Source organism: Hyperolius riggenbachi, chromosome 11, assembly GCF_040937935.1.
Source record: "Hyperolius riggenbachi isolate aHypRig1 chromosome 11, aHypRig1.pri, whole genome shotgun sequence".
Classification (NCBI taxonomy): domain Eukaryota; kingdom Metazoa; phylum Chordata; class Amphibia; order Anura; family Hyperoliidae; genus Hyperolius; species Hyperolius riggenbachi.
Window position 1 is genome coordinate 228,390,603 of NC_090656.1, and position 20,525 is coordinate 228,411,127.

Genomic DNA, 20,525 nt, shown 5'->3' on the forward strand with positions numbered 1-20,525 from the left:
TTTGCTTTCCAATATCTATTGCAGCTGCAGTAATGTTAATCTGCTGCTCCTCCCTCTTGCCATGGGATATCAGCCTCCACTGCTCGTCACTAGTGGTTCTCGCCTCTCAATCTCTCAATTGTACAAATCTCCTCCAGCCATGCTCCAGCGGGCTAGAGTCCGTCACATTGTTGTGATAGTTAGTACGGCATGGTCATATTAGTAAAAGTCATTACAGCCTGACTCACTGAACCACATGGCAGCAGCAGCCAGCTCTGTAAGGGCGAGTTCACATTGGGAGCACAAAGCGTGAATTGATTTTGTGGCACAATTTAAAGTTTTTTTTACTGTGATGTGAGTTCCGCTCAATAGAATGAGAATCACAGCTCCCCCCATGCTAATGCCTATGAGAAGTGGGAAAAAACTATGGCTCACAGCCGAGGGCCAATTTGGGAGGGGGGAGGGAGCAATAACTATGGGAAAAAAACAAACTAGCAATCGCAGCAGCTATCACAGACCACTAAAAGAAAGGCCTATTTGTTTGAAGAAATGGAGGTAAGATTTATTTGTTTGCTAAGTTGTATGGACCTGCAGGGAGCTGTTAAAGCTCCAGAGTGCAGAAGTGTGAAAAATTGCATGGTTGCAAGGGGGGTGTAAGCCTGTAGCACTCAACTGGCTTACACCCCCCTCGCAGTGACTCTATCTGGGTTTCTGGACACGTTGTACACTTTTTTGTTTTGTTTAAGTAATTGTGGCTGCAGGGATACCATGAAGGTTTTAGAAATGTGCCTATCGTTAGTCAATGGGGCATCACAATGTTTAGTGATGTTCAGCCACTCCTAATCTCAGGCAACTGCTAACAAGGCTTAGTCATATACAGTGCTGCCCATAATTTTTCATACCCCTGGCAAATTTTGACTTTACGTTACTTTTATTCAACCAAGTCATTTGTTTGATGGGAAAGGACATAGGTGTCTCCCAAAATATAAGCTAATGTACATGAGGCATTATTGTGGGGAAAAATAACATACATTTAAACAAAAAGTGACCAGTCCAAAATGATTCATACCCTTCAAACTGTCACAGTCTGAGGGGAAATCCAAAGTTCTATACCATTCCAAATAGTCCAAGCTGTTCTAAAGCATCCTAATTACCCTGATTAATTTGGAACAGCTGTTGTAATCTACTCAACAGATGAAAATCAGCGGCTCTCTGCAGTTGGTTTGTGGACAGGCATGGCTAAGACAAAGGACCTCAGGACCTACTACACTATATTTTCTCTCCCCACTCTTTTTGAACCAGACAATAAGGGCCCTCTCACAGTATAAAGTGTGTAGGAAGGGGGCAATGGTTTTCCTGTGCACTTGTACTTTGCAATTTGTACCAGCAGTAAAAGTTGTATTGAATGGTGTTGTATGGCGTTATGCAGAAATGCCACATTCAGAGAATGGGATCAGCTGTTCTCGGGATCTGGGATCAGCGCTGGTGTCCTTGCGGTTGCATGTGGCTCAATAATGGAAACGCATGCAGTGTGAAAGGGGCCGCATACTTCCTGCTGGCGTTTGGATGTGTTTGGAACTGAATAACCCCCCCCCCCCCCCCTGTATGTGCAGCTGCTGGCATTATTCTGACATCCGTAGCAGCCAATCAGGAGCCAGATCTGCCTGAACAGGTTAGACTTCTGTAATGTGTGATGTGGAGGAGAATATATTCCTGCGTTGGTGCTGTGCTCATACAGAGATCATTCAACTGTAACTAGCAACATAATGGCAGCTCAGGAAAGCCTCTGTTCTGTGTGTTTAGGTGGGAGCCATGAGCGTCTCTAGTGCAGAGAATCATCACGATGGCGGCAGACCATGCTGAGCAAGAGGAAGATGGCAGCCCGGAGATTGTATTGAGCGGTAACATCTTGGGATATTTTACGGAGAGCAAACACACAAGACCTGATTGTCAACCTGCAGATGTCCTGTATGGAGCCGGTGAGCAGAGAGGTGCGCACACAGAGGTTTAAAGGTGAGCGAACCAGACTACGAATCACTAGATCCATATGTGTGTGACTGCAGGACATAGTGAGTCCTGCTGATCCAGAATCTGTTTGGAGGTGGGATTGCTGGCGTAATAGATTGAACTCTGCGCTTGGGGATTAGGCAGGGGTAGGAGGCGAGAAGCCTGTATGTCTCTTACTATTCAAGCTTGGCAGTGAAAACAATTCAAACGGTAGGACATACACCCCCAATAATCCGACATAAATACCAAATTCATGAAAATATCAATTCCTTTATTAGGTCCACAAAAACTGATAAAAAAATATAATAAAAATCACATGGGATGGCCACCCCGCCACAACTCACCCACTCAGACACCCACGTCACACCAACATACACCCGCCGGCATCTAATGCTAACAGCAGCTTCTGAGATGATGTAAGCAACAAAGGTTATACAGGATGTGCAAAGTACATGATGTCCCCCCTACAGCAACAGGAGGATACGGCCAAAGCGGGAAAGCTTGATTTGGACACCATCCAGCGCTATACACACAAGCTTTGATGTTATTGTTGCAACGTGACATATAAAGCACAGTTCATCCAAGCAATAGCACAGCAAACAGGATGTGCATCGTGACCTGTAGGACACAGTTCATCCAAGCAATGGCACAGCAAGCAGGATGTAAGTCAGCCAAATAGATTCATGAAGCAGATGTGTCCATAGGTGCCATCTCAGGTCTCCCCAACATTAAAGCCAATACAGTAAGCATAGATCTCACCAATTCCTCGCAGGGCTTCAGTGTGTGTCTCACCCTACTCACGAGAAGAGCTCATGGGCTGCAGGAGGGAGAATCACTGCGGGCTTGTTGGTAATCCACCTTTGAAGTGCTGCATGTGGGAGCGGTTGACAGCTGGCATCAGCACCAGAGCCGTTCAAGATGTGGAGCTGGGTGACCGGAGGAGGCTGAATGGTAACGGCCTCACCACAGTGTCAGAGCGGGGGTCGGGGCGGCGTGGCGTCCCATGCAGAGGCGGATGACTTCCCCGTATGTCTCTTGTCTGAGTCTCACCATCCTCTCTTCTTTCATTGTAGTTATTATGGACAATTATCAGGAGCAGCTTCACCTTCTGGATCCACATCTAGGTAAGTTATTTTCATAACCATAGACAGTAGAGTCAGGGCCAGCAAGGCACCTCCGGGCTGCAGAGAAATGTTGCTAATGTTAACAGCGTGGAGCCAGTTGACACTTCACTTTGTAAACCGATCACTTTGTGAACCTGTCAGGGCTGCTATATCCCAATCATGGCTTCAAAGTGATAGGTTCTGATCAGTTTCAGGGTCATGGCTACAGAGTCATTGCTTCAGATCAGGTTCATGGTGTAAGATCAGGGTCAGGACTCCAGTCAGTGGCTCAGATAAGTCATGCCGTCAAGTCGTGGGTTCAGAACAGGGTCATGGCTACAGTGTTGTGGGTTCAGATCAGGGGTGTGGCTCCAAAGTCATGGGTTCAAATCAGGATCATGGCTACTGAGTCATGGGTTCAGATCAAAGTCATGGTGTCAGTCATGGGTTCAGATCAAGGTTATGGCTTCAGATCAGGGTTGTGGCATCAGTCATGGGTTCAGATCAGGTTCATGGCTACAGTCATGGGTTCAGATCAAGGTCATGGCTTCAGATCAGGGCTGTGGCATCAGTCATGGGTTCAGATCAGTCATGTCAGTAAATTTTGAACCTATTTCTGACTCTGATGCCTATTATTTGTATGTAATCAAAAGTAAACCCATTCAGTTATAAAGTTTTTATTATTACTATTTAGTATTTATATAGCTCCGACACCTTACGCAGAGCTGTACACAGTATATTGTCTTGTCACTTTCCTTTCCAGTCAGTAGCTGATACCCCCTTTCCCATGAGAAATGTTTACCTTTCCTCTAATCGATCATCAGGAGAGTCTGTATGGCTGATATTGTGGTGAAACCCCTCCCACAGTGTAATGTCATGACCATGGTCCTGACCGTTTGCTCTCTGAGAACCTCATTGCATTGTGGGAAAGAACAGCTTTTTCCAACTGTCAGCAAGCAGTATTTCACTCTGTGCATAGAACTCTCAGTAATGAACATTTCGCACAGATCACCTGGCAGAACTAAACACGTCACCACCAGTGATACATTTCAGAATGTTAATGAGGGAGAGGAAAGATTTTACAATGGACAAACACTGACTAAATAATCTGTAAATACTATAGTAAACCAATGTTTCTCAAACCTGTCCTCGTGACTCCCCAGCGCTGCATGGTTTGCAGGCAACCTCACTTATGCACAGGTGGGGTAGTTAGTGTCTCAGCTAGGTGGATTCCATGTAGCTGAGACACTAATTACCCCACCTTTGCACAAGTGAGGTTGCCTGCAAACCATGCACTTTTGGGGAGTCACAAGGACAGGTTTGAGAAACTCACAATAAGCAATTGTATTGATCTTTTCACTACAATTCCTATTTAACTGTCCCTCAGAGGGGCTCACAATTGAATGCCTACCATAGCCCCATGTCTATATTGTGTAGTGTATGTATCAGTCTGTATGTTTTTGGGATGTGGGAGGAAACTGGAGTGCCCGGAGGAAACCCATATAGACACAGGGAGAACGTACGAACTGTCCTTTGTTATAAGGTTACTGACTAGGCAATAAGATGAAAATAATTCATAGATGTAGAATTATGCAACATTCTGGTTAGTTCATTTAAATTGCCTATATTTGCATAATTCTGCATAATCTCAGTTTTATTTGCATCTCATTAACCATTGACACATCTATAGCCTTGCATTTGTGAGGGTTGTATATTATCTGGAGTATTCACACTGGCAGGGATGACACGCCTTGCATGGTAAGAAATGTATATTTACCATTTATTTCCTGTATGGATGTGTAATTGGAGGAGGTTGGAAGTGCTGTGGATAAAGAAATCTGAGTTGGGAGTTTTGCTTGTCCGAAGCCCTGCATAGCAGTGTGCTGATAGGTGCATTACTCATGTTTTCCCACTAGGAGCCTCCAGAGCTCTCATCTCTCTCCTGGCTCAGTGCAGTGATAGTCCCTGCTTTGTCTTGCAGGGTGGATGTTGGAGTTACTGCTGGAAATTATACAGGATAAATCATCCTCGCCTGATTTCTTCCACCTGACCTTCAAATTCCTCTTTATCATTTCTAAGGTAAGTCAGACAAACCCTGGCCTGGGAAAGCTCTCTGAAGGCCGGTGACACTGATATAGACAGTAGAGTATCGTACCATGTCAGCCATCAGTAAAAGCAAGAATATTTGAATCAGGATGATGCTATTTACAGTGCTGCCCATAATTATTCATATCCCTGACAAATTTTGACTTAGTTACTTTTATTCAACCAGCAAGTAATTTTATTTGACAGGAAATATGTGTCTCCCAAAGTTTAAGACTATGTACAAGAGGCATTATTTTGTGTGTGTGTGTGTGTGGGGGGGGGGGGGGGGGTTAAATCTCAGCTTTTATTTACATTTGAGCAAAAAGTGTCCAGTCCAAAATTATTCATACCCTTCTCAATAATCAATAGAAAAACCTCCATTGGCTATTATAGCGCTCAAACGCTTACATTAATTGCAGACCAGCTTTTTGCATGTCTCCACACATATTGCCCATTCATCTTTAGCAATAAGCTCCAAATCATTCAAGTTAGAGGGTCTTCTTGCTATCACCCTGATCTTTAGCTCCCTCCACAGATTCTCAATTAGATTCAAGTCAAGACTGTGGCTGGGCCACTTCAAAACGTTAATGTTGTTGTCTGCTAACCATCTCTTCACCATTTTTGCTGTGTGTTTTGGGTCATTGCCATAATGAAATGTCCACTGGTTCCCAAGGCCAAGTTTCCATGCAAGACTGCCTGATGTTGTCATTGAGAATTCTCATGTATTGTTTTTGTTTGTTTTTTTCATGGTGCCATGTACATGATTAGGTTCCCTGGTCCATTGGCTGAACACTCCCTCCCCCCCCCCCCCCCCCCCCCAAAGCATTAGGCTCCCACCACCATGTTTGACAGTGGGTATGGTGTTCTTAGGGTTGCAGGATTCTCTTTTGTTATGCCAAATGAAGGAGGCATCATTGTGACCAAACATTTGAATTTTTGTTTCGTCTGACCATAACACAGAAGACCAGAAGTCTTCTTCTTTGTCCAGATGAGCATTTGCAAAGGCCAAGGGAGCTTTTGTGTGCCTTATTTGGAGAAGTGGTGTCCTCCTTGGTCTGCATCTGTGGAACCCAGCAGTGTGCAGTGTCCGTTGGATTGTCTGCCTTGAGACATTGCCACCAGAAGTGCCCAGATTCACCAGGATGGCTTTGGTGATGATCCTTGGAATGTTTTTCACCTCTCTCACTGTCCTCCTGGGCAGCACAAGTGTCACTTTTGGCTTTCGACCACGTCCTCTGAAATTTTCTACAGTGCGGGACATCTTTTTAATAATACTTTGCACTGTAGCCACTGGAACTTGAAAACATTTAGAAATAGAGATGGCCCGAACGGTTCCCGAAGAACTTCCATGGTTCGCGATTGCGGAGAACTGCAAACTTTTCCGGAAGTTCGATTCACCCCCATAGTGCATCATTAGGGTCAACTTTGACCCTCTACATCAGTCAGCAGGCACATTATAGCCAATCGGGCTACACTCCCTCCTGGAGCCCCACCCCCCCCCCCCCCCTTATAAAAGTCAGGCAGCATCAGGCTTTTCACTCACTCGTGTGCCTGCAGTAATTAGAAAAGGGAGAGCTGATGTGCAGGGACCTATAGGGAAAGCTTAGTTAGGCTCTTGTAGGTTTGTTAGCTTGCTCCTTGCTGATTCTTATTGCTAAAAAAAAAAAACACCCCTCAAAAGCTCTGAGAGCTAATCTTGTTCTTGTGATCTATTTCTTTTTTTTTCGTGTGTGACCCACTTGCATTATATAAAGCCCAGTCCAAAACCGGGACAAGGTCCTCCAGCACCCAAGGCTGAGACACCAAAGTGCACCCCTCCATCCCTCCCACCCCAGCCTTCACACACTGATTGCTATTAGACTAAGAGGCACCCCAGGGCCCCCAACACCTTAATCTCTAGTTATATGGCTTGTAGTCACTTCTATGTATCTCCTTTTTCTTATTTCTTTCTGCTTCAAACACAATTAGGAATAACAGCTGAATGAATTGTGCGCCCCCTCCTACACTGCGCCCTGAGGCTGGAGCCTCTCCAGCCTATGCCTCGGCCTGGCCCTGGCCCAGTCAGTTGCAGCTGGGCTTTGGCTCCTTATAATACCCATCACTGCATATACCTACCTGTTGTTCACAGTGCACCCACCCACCTACGTGAGCGCACGCAGTGTGATATACCTCTCCGTGCATACCTGTTAACTGTACCTGTGTGACTGCACATTGTATTAGTCAAGTCAGTAGTGCATAGTGCATACCTTTCACTTCATCCCCCCCCCCCCCCCCGATATGGACAAAATGGGTAGAGGCAGACCCAGAGGATGGCCACCGGGCAGCTCTGTGCTAGGTCGTGCTGATGTGATTTAGGTCAGCCCTGGACCAAAGTACAGTACTCAGAAGAAGGCACGTCCCATAAACTCCCAAGATTGTCAGGACTAGAGATGGCCCGAACCTCCGATTTTCGGTACGTGAACTTCCGCAAAAAGTTTGGTTCGCACAAACTTTTGTGAACCGCAATAGACTTCAATGGGGAGGCGAACTTTGAAAACTAGAAACATTTATGCTGGCCAGAAAAGTGATGGAAAAGATGTTTCAAGGGGTCTAACGCCTGAGTTTTTTCAGTGACAAGAGGGAAAAGAGAACATTCAAAAAGACCTTATAGTTTTTGAGAAAATGGATTTAAAAATTCTACTTCTGACTGTTGGAAAATTAAACGTCCGCCTAATTTAGCTGTTAATAGCAAAGCTCCTTTAAAAGCTAGAAACTCCAACATTGCTGGAAGTGTTAAGAACAGTGGGAACAAGAGGAACATTTTTTTTTTTTTTTTTTTCCCCAAAAAAACCTTCTACTTTTTGAGAAAATCGATTTTTAAAGTTTCAAAGAAAAAAGGGCCGATTCATTAAAGGGCCGATTCATTAAAAAAGGGCCAATTCATTAAAAAGAACCGGATCATTCATGAACCGTTAGTATAGCTTAGAATGCGTCCTGTGCACCACGTCAGTTTTTTTTTTTATAAGATTTCCCACACTCTGCACATAAAATTAATTAAAAATACATATTTTTTTAATCGATTTTCTCAAACTATAAGATCGTTTTGATTTTTTTTCTCCTACTGTAGTCACTGCCCTCCTCTACATACCCTGCACATTTGGTGTTTTTACTATGTAAGGGGACTTTGCTATTAACCGCTAAATTCGTCAGGCATTAAAGTCTATCGGAAAAATGCGAACACAAACCTTTTTTTTTGTAAAAAAAATTTGTGGTTCCCTGCGAACGCGAACCACCGAAGTTTGCCGGCGAACAGTTCGGGCCATCTCTAGTCAGGACGTGGTTGACTATTTAACACAGAACACCTCATCTTCTGCAGCCACCAGCGCTACTACAAGCACCACATCCGCTGCATTTGACACTTCACAGGAGTTATTTGGTGGGGAAATCACTGATGCACAGTCATTATTGTTACAAGATGAAGGCGCTAAGTAAGTTACACCACCTCACATGTCTGAGTTAGGTGACACTATGGACGTAAGGTAGGAGGAGGAGGATGAAGTACCTGCTGTTGGTGCAGTTTATGAGGTGTCTGAGGCAAGCAAAGCTGGGCAGGATAATTATGATGACGATACAGATGCCACATGGGATCCTAAGACAAGATGACCAAGGGGACAGTTCAGAGGGGGACTCGGAGAGTAGGAGGAGACTAGTTCCTGAAAGAAGCAGGGGGAGCTCATCATCAGAAACAGCTGGTGGCAGTGTCCAGCGCCATGTATCGCCACCTATGGACAGCCAGCCAACATGCCCTTCAACATCAGCTGTGGAAAGGCCAACACCCAAATAGGGACAACTGCCTTAGGAGGGCACATGCAGAAAAGGCGCAAACTGCAATGGGAAGAGCACCAGAGAAAAAGCAGCACACAAAAGAAAAGCCAGCCTCCTTCTCCTCTTCCTTCTTCAGGTGCAGCATCTTCAGCTGCTTTCTCCCTTGCACCTTCACAGCCACCCTCCTCCACTCCGCCTCTGACCTTGAGCAGTTCCTGCTCCTCTGCGCACAGCAGCCAGGTGTCTGAAGTTGAGAGGAAAGTGGTGTCATCTCTGGCACACAGCGTTGGGTCAAGGGTCCACCTGACCACAGATGCCTGGTCTGTCAAGCACGGTCAGGGCAGGTACATTACTTATACTGCCCATTGGGTCAACCTGGTGACCGCTGGCAAGCAGAGAGTAGAGTTGGGCCGAACCTCCGATTTTAGGTTCGCGAACTTCCGCGGAAGGTTCGGTTCGCGTTAAAGTTCGCGAACCGCAATAGACTTCAATGGGGATGCGAACTTTGAAAAAAAAAATTTATGCTGGCCACAAAAGTGATGGAAAAGATGTTTCAAGGGGTCTAACACCTGGAGGGGGGCATGGCGGAGTGGGATACACGCCAAAAGTCCCCGGGAAAAATCTGGATTTGACGCAAAGCAGCGTTTTAAGGGCAGAAATCATATTGAATGCTAAATGACAGGCCTAAAGTGCTTTAAAACATCTTGCATGTGTATACATCAATCAGGTAGTGTAATTAAGGTACTGCTTCACACTGACACACCAAACTGTTCACTGAACAGAACAGGTATGCAGTGGCGGGTTCACTGAACAGAACAGGTATGCAGTGGCGGGTTCACTGAACAGAACAGGTATGCAGTGGCGGGTTCACTGAACAGAACAGGTATGCAGTGGCGGGTTCACTGAACAGAACAGGTATGCAGTGGCGGGTTCACTGAACAGAACAGGTATGCAGTGGCGGGTTCACTGAACAGAACAGGTATGCAGTGGCGGGTTCACTGAACAGAACAGGTATGCAGTGGCGGGTTCACTGAACAGGTATGCAGTGGCGGGTTCACTGAATAGGTATGCAGTGGCGGGTTCACTGAACAGGTATGCAGTGGCGGGTTCACTGAACAGGTATGCAGTGGCGGGTTCACTGAACAGGTATGCAGTGGCGGGTTCACTGAACAGGTATGCAGTGGCGGGTTCACTGAACAGGTATGCAGTGGCGGGTTCACAGAACAGGTATGCAGTGGCGGGTTCACAGAACAGGTATGCAGTGGCGGGTTCACAGAACAGGTATGCAGTGGCGGGTTCACAGAACAGGTATGCAGCCAGGGACAAGCTAAGCCTAACTAATCTTTCCCTATGAGAGAGAGTGTGCAGCAGCTCGCCCTATTCTCACTAATGCAGGCACACGAGTGACCGTAATGGTCGCCGTTGCCTGCCTTTTAGTAGGGGGGAGTGGCTCCAGGGGCTAGTGTAGCCTAATTGGCTACACTGTGCCTGCTGACTGTGATGTAGAGGGTCAAAGTTGACCCTCCATGGTGCATTATGGGGCGAACCGAACTTCCGCAAAGGTTCGCCTGCGGGACGCGATTGCGAACCACAGAAGTTCGCATGGAACCGTTCGCAGGCGAACCGTTCGGCCCAACTCTAGCAGAGAGTACGTGGCAGTGCAGCGGACCAACTTGTGACACCTCCACGGCTTGCAGGCAGGCCTCCTGCCACCTCCTCTCCTCCTGCTACATCCTCTTCACTGTCGTCATCCTCCTCCTACTTGGCGGAGTGGCAGTTCAACTCTGCTGGTGCTGTGAACTCCTCTCCAGTTACACAGCCCCAGCTCCCAAGGGCCTATGCAGCATGCCAGGCACGACTGTGTCATGCCATCTTAGACATGTCTTGCCTCAAAGCGGAGAGTCACACTGGAGCAGCTCTCCTGACTGCGCTTAACAAACAGGTGGATCAGTCGCTGACCCCGCACCAGTTGGAGATCGGCAACGTGGTGTGACACAACGGCAGCAATCTCATTTCCGCTTTGAATTTAGGAAAGCTGACAGGTACCCTGCATGGCACATGTGCTGAATCTAGTCATTTAAAGATTTGTGTCAAAGTACCCAGGCTTGGAGGACATCCTGAAGCAGGCCAGGAAGTTGTGTGGGCATTTCAGGCGGTCTTACACGGCCATGGTACACTTTGTGGATATTCAGCGGAGAAACAAGTTGCCGGTGAGACGCCTAATTTGCGATAGCCCGACTCACTGGAATTCGACCCTCCTTATGTTCTCTTGCCTGCTAGAACAGGAGAAATCAGTCACCCAGTACCTCTACAACTACAGTAGGACACACTCTGGGGAGATGGGGATGTTCTGGCCCAACAACTGGACACTAATGCCAAATGCATGCAGGCTCATGCGGCCGTTTGAGGCGGTGACCAACCTGGTGAGTCGCAGTGAAGGCACCATCAGCGACTTGATCCCATACGCTTACTTCCTGGAGCGTGCCCAGCGCAGAGTGGTGGAGGAGCGTGAACAGGAAAAGTTACAGGAGGAAGCTTTGTGGGATCAATTTTCATCAGAACCAGATGTTTCCTCAACACCTGTGGCAGCACAGAGGGAGGAGGAGGAAGAGTCGTGTGGGGAAGAGGAGTCAGACACGGATGATGAGGAAAGTGTTTCTTTGGAGGAGGAGGAGGCGGCGGCAGAACAACCGCAGCAGGCATCGCAGGGAGCTTGTGCTGCTCAACATTCCCTTGGTATTGTTGGTGGCTGGGGGAGGAGGACTTACCTGACGTCACTGAGGAAGAGCAAGAGGAGATGGATAGTACGGCCTGGTGCACACCAGAGGAGTTTTTCTGAGCATTTTGAGTTTTTAAATCTGCTGCTAATGTTATCCTATGTGTCTGTGCACACTGGAGCAATGAGGTTTTGTAAAAACCCCCATAGCATTACATTGGGAAGAGCTTTTGAAACCTCTAAAAGCTCTTCCCAATGTAATGCTATGGGGTTTTGTACAAAACCTCATTGCTCCAGTGTGCACAGACACATAGGATAATATTAGCAGCAGATTTAAAAACTCAAAACGCTCAGAAAAACTCCTCTGGTGTGCACCAGGCCTACGTCTGGATCCAACTTTGTGCAGATGGCGTCTTTCATGCTGTCCAGCCTGTTGATGGACCCCCGTATAAAAAAAAAAACTCAAGGGGAATGAGCTGTAATGGGTGTGCCTATACTGAGGGTCTAGTAGCGTGGCCAAAGTGGTGGAGATGTTTCTAAATCACCAGAAGGCGAAAAGGATGCAGCACTTGCAGAACAAGCTGGCAACTATGCTTTACAATGCGTTTAAGGGTGATGTCACTGCACAACGCAATAAAGGTACCACTGCCAGTAATCTTTCTCCCATGTCCACGCAGGCAAGGACAGGAGGCTCCAGCGATCTCATGGTGATGTCGGACATTCTTTAGTCCAACGCCTCACCTTAGCCCAGGCATGGGCAAACTTGGCCCTCCAGCTGTTAAGGAACTACAAGTCCCACAATGCATTGCAGGAGTCTTACAGCCACAGTCATGACTCATAAAGGCAAATGCATTGTGGGACTTGTAGTTCCTTAACAGCTGGAGGGCCAAGTTTGCCCATGCCTGCCTTAGCCCTTCTGGATCCACCCTCCACCAATTCCTCGACCGGCAGGTAGCCGACTACCTGGCCTTAAGTGTGGATGTCGACCCTGTGAGCATCGATGAACCCTTGGACTACTGGGTGTGCAGGCTTGACCTGTGGCCAGAGCTGTCACAATTTGCCATCCAACTTCTGTCTTGCCCTGCCTCAATCATCCTGTCAGAAAGGACCTTCAGCACAGCTGGAGGCATTGTCACTGAGAAGAGAAGTTGCCTGAGGCCCAAAAGTGTTCAGTACCTCACCTTTATCAAAATGAATGAGGCATGGATCCTGAAGGGCTACTGCCCACCCGAAGACTAAGTCAGTCCCCGCTCACAGCATCTCTGCCTGCACTCCATGTGACTGCCTGCCCCAAGACTAAGTCGGTCCCCAGTCCCCACACAGCACACCTCTGCCTGCAGGACGCTTGACTGCCTTCTCTGCCACCGCCAACAGGGTCCAGGACTTCAGGTGGAGTCATGAATTTTTAAGGCATGTACATGTGCCAATTCCCCTTCTTGATAATTACCTTGCCGCGGTGAAGGGGCTTGCGTATCACAATAACGAAATGACCGATGCCGATATGAGTGTCCCGGGGGGGGGGGGGGTACATCCAAGATAAGGTTGCTGCTTCATTGTGAACGGACCAAATTTGATCAGCTAGACAGTCCCTGTTGTTCTGCCATTGAGCTACCACAGCCCGGTGACCATATGGGCTTGAAAACAGCCACGGCCTGCACTCTCGCCATGGTGCGCACCAGTCCAGCACGGCCGTCGCTACACAAACAGCTATTTGCGGTGCGTTACACAGTGAGTTTGGTGTGTCAGTGTGAAGCAGTACTCTAATTACACTCTCTGATTTATACACATGCAAGATGTTTTAAAGCACTTTAGGCCTGCAATTTAGCATTCAATGTGATTTCTGCCCTTAAAACGCTGCTTTGCGTCAAATCCAGATTTTTCCTCTGAACTTTTGGTGTCCATCCCACTGATCCATGCGAAAACTCAGATGTTAGATCCCTTGAAACATCTTTTTCATCACTTTTGTGGCCAGCATAAGTGTTTCTAGTTTTCAAAGTTCGCCTCCCCATTGAAGTCTATTGCGGTTCACGAAAGTTTGTGCACACCGAACTTTTGCGGAAGTTCGCATTAGTAAACCGAAAATCGGAGGTTCGGGCCATCTCTATTTAGAAATGGCCTTGTAGCTTGTAGCTGCAGGTCCTCACTGAGTTCCTTAATCTTAACTATGACTGTCCACAAACCCAACTGCAGAGAGCTGCTGTTTTTCATCTGTTAGGTTGATTAAAACAGCTGTTCCCAATTAATCAGGGTAATTGGGAAGCTTTAGAACAGCTTGGGCTATTTGGAATGGTACACAACTTTGGATTTACTCAGACTGACAGTTTGTGAAGGGTATGAATAATTTTGGACTGGACACTTTTTGCTCAAATGTAAATAAAAGCTGAGAAATGCCCCCCCACACACACACACACACACACACACACAGACACAATATAATGCCTCTTGTACATCATCTTGTTATCTTTTGGGAGATACCAATATAATTTCCCATCAAAAATTACTTGCTGGTTGAGTAAAAGAAACTTTAATTCATAATTTGACAGGGGTATGAATAATTATGGGCAGCACTGTGTTGACTAACTTGGAAGAAACAGAGTAAGATATTGGATGATCAGGTTTCTTCAGAATTATTACAGGAACAGGTATTTATTTGTCCTTTTAAGTTAGCCAATAATTGGTATCATCCTCATTTATAACTGATGTAGACAGTAATTGTGTGATTTCTGGTGATGTGTTAAGTTGCTCATACACCACTCAATGTTCCTGCTTGATTGACCATTCAATCATTTTATTGAATCAGAGGAGAATTGATTATTTTTCCATTCTGCTTGAATGATGGAATTTGACTGATGTATTGGCAAATCAACTCAATCGGGCAGGATGGCAAATATTGGTGGACTGCAATGGAATCGGCTAACATTCACAAGATTTCGATAGACACAGATTGGATCTTTGGTGTTGGAGCATGGGGGGCACAACATGGTTCAGCTCGATTAGTGAAGGAGAATCCTATAAAATCTTGCTTGTAGTGTGTGGGGCTCTAGTAGATCGACTTTCCATCAACCACACTGTAGTTGATTATTTGATGAAAACTCGATTAATGTATGGGTACCTTAAAGTGAACACGAGGTGAGAGTGATATGGAGGCTGCCATATTTATTTCCTGTTAAAGGATACCAGAGCCCAACATTCTATTAAAAAATGTTGTGTAGGTGGGAGGGTGTCATACTTTACTTACCGCTCCCTCTGTTTCAAGCTGCGTGGCTCCGTTCCCCTGTTCCAAACCCCCATTGCAGCTCCAGACCAGAGCGTCCAGTATGGAAATACTTCTGCCCTGTGAACGCGCTCCTCCATCTTCCCTACTGCAGAAGGCTGTGGAACGTGCAGATGCCTGCAGGACGGGAGCGAGTGGGCGTGACTAGGGAAGATGGAGGAGCGCGTTCACAGGGCAGAAGAAAGAAATACTGCGCATGCACAGCACAGTATTTCCATACTGGACTCTCTCTGGTCGGGAGCTGCAACGGAAGGTTGAAACGGGGGAACGGAGCCACACAGCTTGAAACTGAGGGAGCGGCAAGTGAACTAGGACACCTTCCCACCTGCACAACATTTATTTTTTTTAATCATAGAATGTTGGGCTCTGGTATCCTCTTAGCAATACCAGTTGCCTGGCTGTCCTGCTGATTCTCTGCCTCTTTACTTTTAGCCATAGACCCTGAATAAGCATGCAGCAGATCAGGTGTTTCTGACATGATTGTCAGATCTAACAAGATTAGCTGCATGCTCGTTGCTGGTGTGATTCACACTACTGCAGCCAAATAGCTCAGCAGGGCTGCCAGGCAACTGGCATTGATTAACATGAAACAAATATGGCAGCCTCCATATCGCTCACACCTCAGGTTCACTTTAAGACCTGACCATAAAATGCATGATTTTTTTTTTAGAAAGATCGCAATATAAGCTCAACCCCCAAAATAAGCCCAGTTTGCAATGTCACCGTGGTAACGGGAATATGTAGTATACATTGCACACATAGTGATGAATTATTTGATAAGAGATGAGCGAAGTCATGGCTGGCAGTTTTGTGAGCTTTTCATGGAACTTCCATCGGTTGTCAAGAATCTCATAAACGGGTTTATCTAAACTGGGGAATTCAATTAGACAAAACATAAAAGTGAAACTATAAATTGCGTCTTTTTAACAATATTAAGGGCTAAAATAGATTGAAACATTTTGCTTTGAGTTGCACTTGTTTACGGCTAAAAGGATCTTTCTTGCCTTAATGCGGCTACATGGGAAACAAAATGTAGATAATTGTATCGGTACGCGGGCAAGGCAGGGAGCGCACGGCTTGTTGGGATTTTAGGTTTTCCAGGCATTTTCTTCCTTTTTACAATTGTGTTCCACACGTGGTTTTCATTTTTTTTTTTATAACATTTTATTTAATTTTAACATCAACTTACAGCTTTATAGAAAATACATTGTTTGATAAATTGTACATAAGACATAAAATGGCAATAACCTTAATTGAAACAATTACCATGTGTAACGATCGGTGTCAGCACACAGAGAGAATCTGATTATTGGTGATCTGCAGTATCACCAAGAATACAGATTATACCTGACTATTGATGATCTGCAGAATCATCGATAATCTAAGTATAACTAACCTCTGGACACCTTTATAGTGTGAGTGTTTGGTGCAACAGTAATGACTTTGAGTAAGACCACCCGAGGAGCAGGTGGTCTCTGGCAGTACGGGTGATACCGCCTTTTGTGAAGTACAAAGACCTTCCAGCAGCCGGAGATCTCCAAAGGGGTGGAGTCCCAGGGTGAAGGTAGGAGGGACCTGTGAGTGACACCTGGAAGGTGGATGTCACTAGCAGGTCTGGAGACTATCTCTTAAAGAGAGAGATAGCTCTCTAGGTCGGGCAAGCCAGGTCGGCAACACACGGGCAGATAAAGTACAGAGATGGAAAGCTGACTTGGTAACTAGGGACAGGCTGGGTTTGGCAACAGGTATGCGTGGGTACCAAATCAGTGAGCAGAGGAGTAATCAGGAATGCAATAGGCCATAACAGATATCAAACAATGCCTAGACTTGGGTGTGAGGTCCGTGGTCTCGACACCCTGGAACTAGTCTGAATTATATATGATAGTAGCACAGGATCCCTAGTCTTGGGTGTGAGGTCCGTGGTCTCAGCACCCTGGAACTAGTCTGGACAATAACACAATATTAACACAGAAGTAATCTGGCTCAGTGTGAATTCCCAGGACCTCCTGGTTCAACCACACTGTGAGATCTGACTATGGTCTGAGTGCTTCCACGTAAGTGTTCGCAATGGCAGACAACCTGAGACTGGCCAGCAGTGACTATATATAGTTGCAGGACTCTGCCGCCCCGCCCGAGCCACTCAGCCAATAGCCACTTGCTTTGAGGTCAGCTGACCAACCTGGTCAGCTGATCCCTCCTTGTTTGCCATAAAGGTTCTGCCTCTCAGCGCGCGCATATTCCTCAAACTGTGTGAACTAACAGATCCAGCCACACAAGACGCACGCTGCTGTGGACAAACCGCCGCGCTGGACGCGGAGATGCCCGCCCCACCGCCAGACAGCGCGGCGGCATCTCAGCCATTTATTACATGTCAATAACATATATTCTATTATAATACATCTGGCACGTCTGATTAAGTAATGTATACTTTGAAGTATGATCTTATCTATAGTCTTTATTAAAGATAGAACTCTTGGCAATCCCCTACTCAAACCTTCCCAGACCCTCTATCAAATAGAGGTGGAAGGCTGATGAGGGGTTTTGATTTGGTCTTCGCAGATTTGAAGACCCTGTCTGGTATCCGCTTTAATATGGCGTTTCATCCTGTATCTTGATCTCTTCAAATTAGATTAGTGTGAGGATGTTCATGGGTTCATTAACCACTGTATGGTCTCTCCTAGTAGGATTGGAGAGATGTATCATAACATTGGGTTCTTGTATTTAAACCAATAACCTGAAACTTTAAGGCTAGGTCCACACTAGGCACGGTTGCAGGACGGACATTGCAGTCCGGGATCAGGGGAAGGTCAGGGGGAAGTACCACCAGACCGAAAACTGATCAAAGTGCATCAGTTTTGCATCAGTTTCCGTTCAGTTTTTTACCCCAAAAAACGGACAGAAAACGTCTCTATCATTAGGAAGGTAGTGGGAGGATTTTTTTGGCCAATAATAAAGTTTAGGCTATCCGTTTTCTCATCAGTTTTTGTTGCTGTTTTGCCTGTGGAGATGGAGATGCGTTTTCCCATTGCTTTTCACTACCCATCCGTGTATCCATGGTCCGTGAAAATTCAACAGATCCGGACCTTCCGTTCAGGTTTTGAAAACGGGTTTCTGCAAACGCAGACGGATCCGTTTTTTTTCTTGGGTGAGGATGGCTGCTATTTTTAACATTAGTATCCTGGACTCCGTTTTTCATCAGGGCTGAAAAACGCAGCCACGGATACGTTTCCGGACCTAGTGTGGACTAGGCCTTACCCAAACTATAACTAAACTAAAACTAAGTCTAACTACTTTAAGGTAGCTGCTTGGGGTTGTATTTAGTAGTGCCAGAATATTGTAATTTGGCTGGTGGTATTGTTACTTTTCACTTAGGGAATGGGCCCTGATAAAGGTCATTGGATTTACCCTTAGTTTCTAGTTCTTATAATAGATTTTAATTTCAGATAGGAATTGGCCAAGGCTTGGAAGTGCAGCCATGATATGGGTTCTGTGGACTTCTAGTTTAGTTATAAGGTAGATCGCCGCTAAAAGGAGATGGCATATTATAGGTTGAATGTGTTTGTGAATATTTTCAAGACCAACTATAAAGAGGGCAAGTTCTGGCTTTTGTGAGAAAGCACTTGAGATATGTTTTTATGAAGATCTCTAAAGGGTCCCATATTGATCTTACTAAATGGCAGTCCCAAAACATATGTTTTAGTGTATCCAAATAATTGTTACATTTCCAGCATTTTGGAGATTGGTTAGAAGTGAATAATGCTATTTTTCTAGGGGTTAGGTACCATCTTGTGAGTAGTTTTTTTTATCAATTTGCTTGCTGTCAAAATCTGATTTGGTGATATGTTAACCTTTTAGATGGTAAGATCAAACATTGGTGTATTTAGTCAGCAATACTCCACACGTGGTTTTCAGTGGATTCTTTTATTACAGCATAATCTTGTTATAATAAACTACCTCTCCAGGTCCCGGTCAATCTCCATTATAGGTCTTTTTTAAGAAGGAGAAAAAAGCAACAAGACCGGCACTCAAAAATAAGGACTGGAAACAGCGCTGGATTCTGTTGACTCCGTGCTCAAAACCATATAACACTTAATACTTGCAATAGAAGAATGAAAGCAGATCTGGCACCGGTTGCAATTAGACAGTTCCTTTAATCCAGTGGGTACAGCATACAAACAGGTAGTGAAAGTGTCGGCCTAACAGCCGTTTCGCAGGTCTCCCTGCTTCTTCAGAGGCACATCTATGTGCCTCTGAAGAAGCAGGGAGACCTGCGAAACGGCTGTTAGGCCGACACTTTCACTACCTGTTTGTATGCTGTACCCACTGGATTAAAGGAACTGTCTAATTGCAACCGGTGCCAGATCTGCTTTCATTCTTCTATTGCATCCATTATAGGTCTATAGGAGCAATGCCTGGTATAGTAAACTATGATTTAATAAAACTTCTGTTACAGTAAACATGTTTTTTTGGCCCCTACATGACGCTGTCTTTGGATATAGTAAACACTTGCGGTTTGCCAGATATGGCCTTTTCTCCCAGGCTATTTTGCACCGCATATTGAACAATCTCCTGCTCCCAACATTATAGGAACAGTTTAGGGAGGGCCCCTTCCTATTCCGATAGGTCTATGCATCAGTGCCTATAGAATGGTCCATAAAGACGTGTGACTGGCCTGCATGGAGCCCTGATATTAACCCCGCAGAGAGCACCTTTGGGATAAAGTAGGGACTGTGAACCTTGCTTTCTTATCCAACATCAATGCCTGTGCATTAAATGACTGTTATATAATTAAAATATAATAAACCTTTGAGTTAAGAACTGGGTGGCATTTAACTTCACTTGTGTAAAAAGGCAGTAAACCGCTCAACACATTTGGTGATCATTGGGTGTTTTTCCTTTGCGGTCAAATCTCTATAATTACGAGACAGCTGCATGTGAAACTTACAGTAAGTTAGCTTTATTTTTCTTTTTTTATTTTTTTTTTTTTAAGGTACCATCGATGTCCTCAACCCAGTAGAAGTTCCAAGAGTCATTGCAGCTGATTATGTTGCACGGCCAAGTAGCATCTGCTTTTTTGTTTACACAGGTTTGCTTGCACTACCTGCATACCCATATAAACTGTTTAGTAGTTGGAAATCTTTTTGTTATAATCATACACACTTACCATGTTTACTGCACTTTTACTTTTGTTATGCCTGTCTGCAAACTTCTACAAGCTGCATTGCTATGTACATCCTCACAATGTACCACACTCCATATTCATTTCACCTGCTATGCTTTCCTAACCTTGCTCAGCTTCTCATGAACTGTTAGCTCTCCTGATATCTCTCACTCTCACCAGCAGCTCAAAAATCTCCCAAACATTTAAATCTCATTCACATTTGCTTACACTCTCTCCCTCCTGCTCTTACACAAGCTCAACCCTAGTGTCCTTGCTGCAACCCTACATGCCCTCTTTCACTCTCCCCACCCTAACCGGTCCCAATCTTGCTGCAGCTCAGTATCATCAAACACTCTCCTCAGCCCTAGAGGAAGCTGCCCCCCAATATTCCAACAC

The 20,525-nt window shown here is 45.6% G+C and overlaps 1 protein-coding gene across 4 annotated transcripts in view; it reads left to right on the top strand.

The window, feature by feature from the left end:
* The first annotated feature begins 252 nt into the window (after positions 1 to 252).
* Positions 253 to 20,525, top strand: part of LOC137537655 (tubulin-specific chaperone D-like) — a 56,804-nt gene continuing 36,531 nt past the window's right edge. The window contains exons 1-4 of one of the 4 annotated variants that reach the window (XM_068259566.1): positions 253 to 534; positions 1,783 to 1,992; positions 3,060 to 3,110; positions 5,071 to 5,168. In XM_068259566.1, the coding sequence (XP_068115667.1) occupies positions 1,941 to 1,992; positions 3,060 to 3,110; positions 5,071 to 5,168 (201 nt within the window). In that variant the 5' untranslated portion in view covers positions 253 to 534; positions 1,783 to 1,940. Of the gene's footprint in view, positions 535 to 1,782; positions 1,993 to 3,058; positions 3,111 to 5,070; positions 5,169 to 19,958; positions 20,055 to 20,525 lie in introns of those variants that run through there. The other 3 variants (XR_011024647.1, XM_068259567.1, XR_011024646.1) reach the window with 3 other exon arrangements.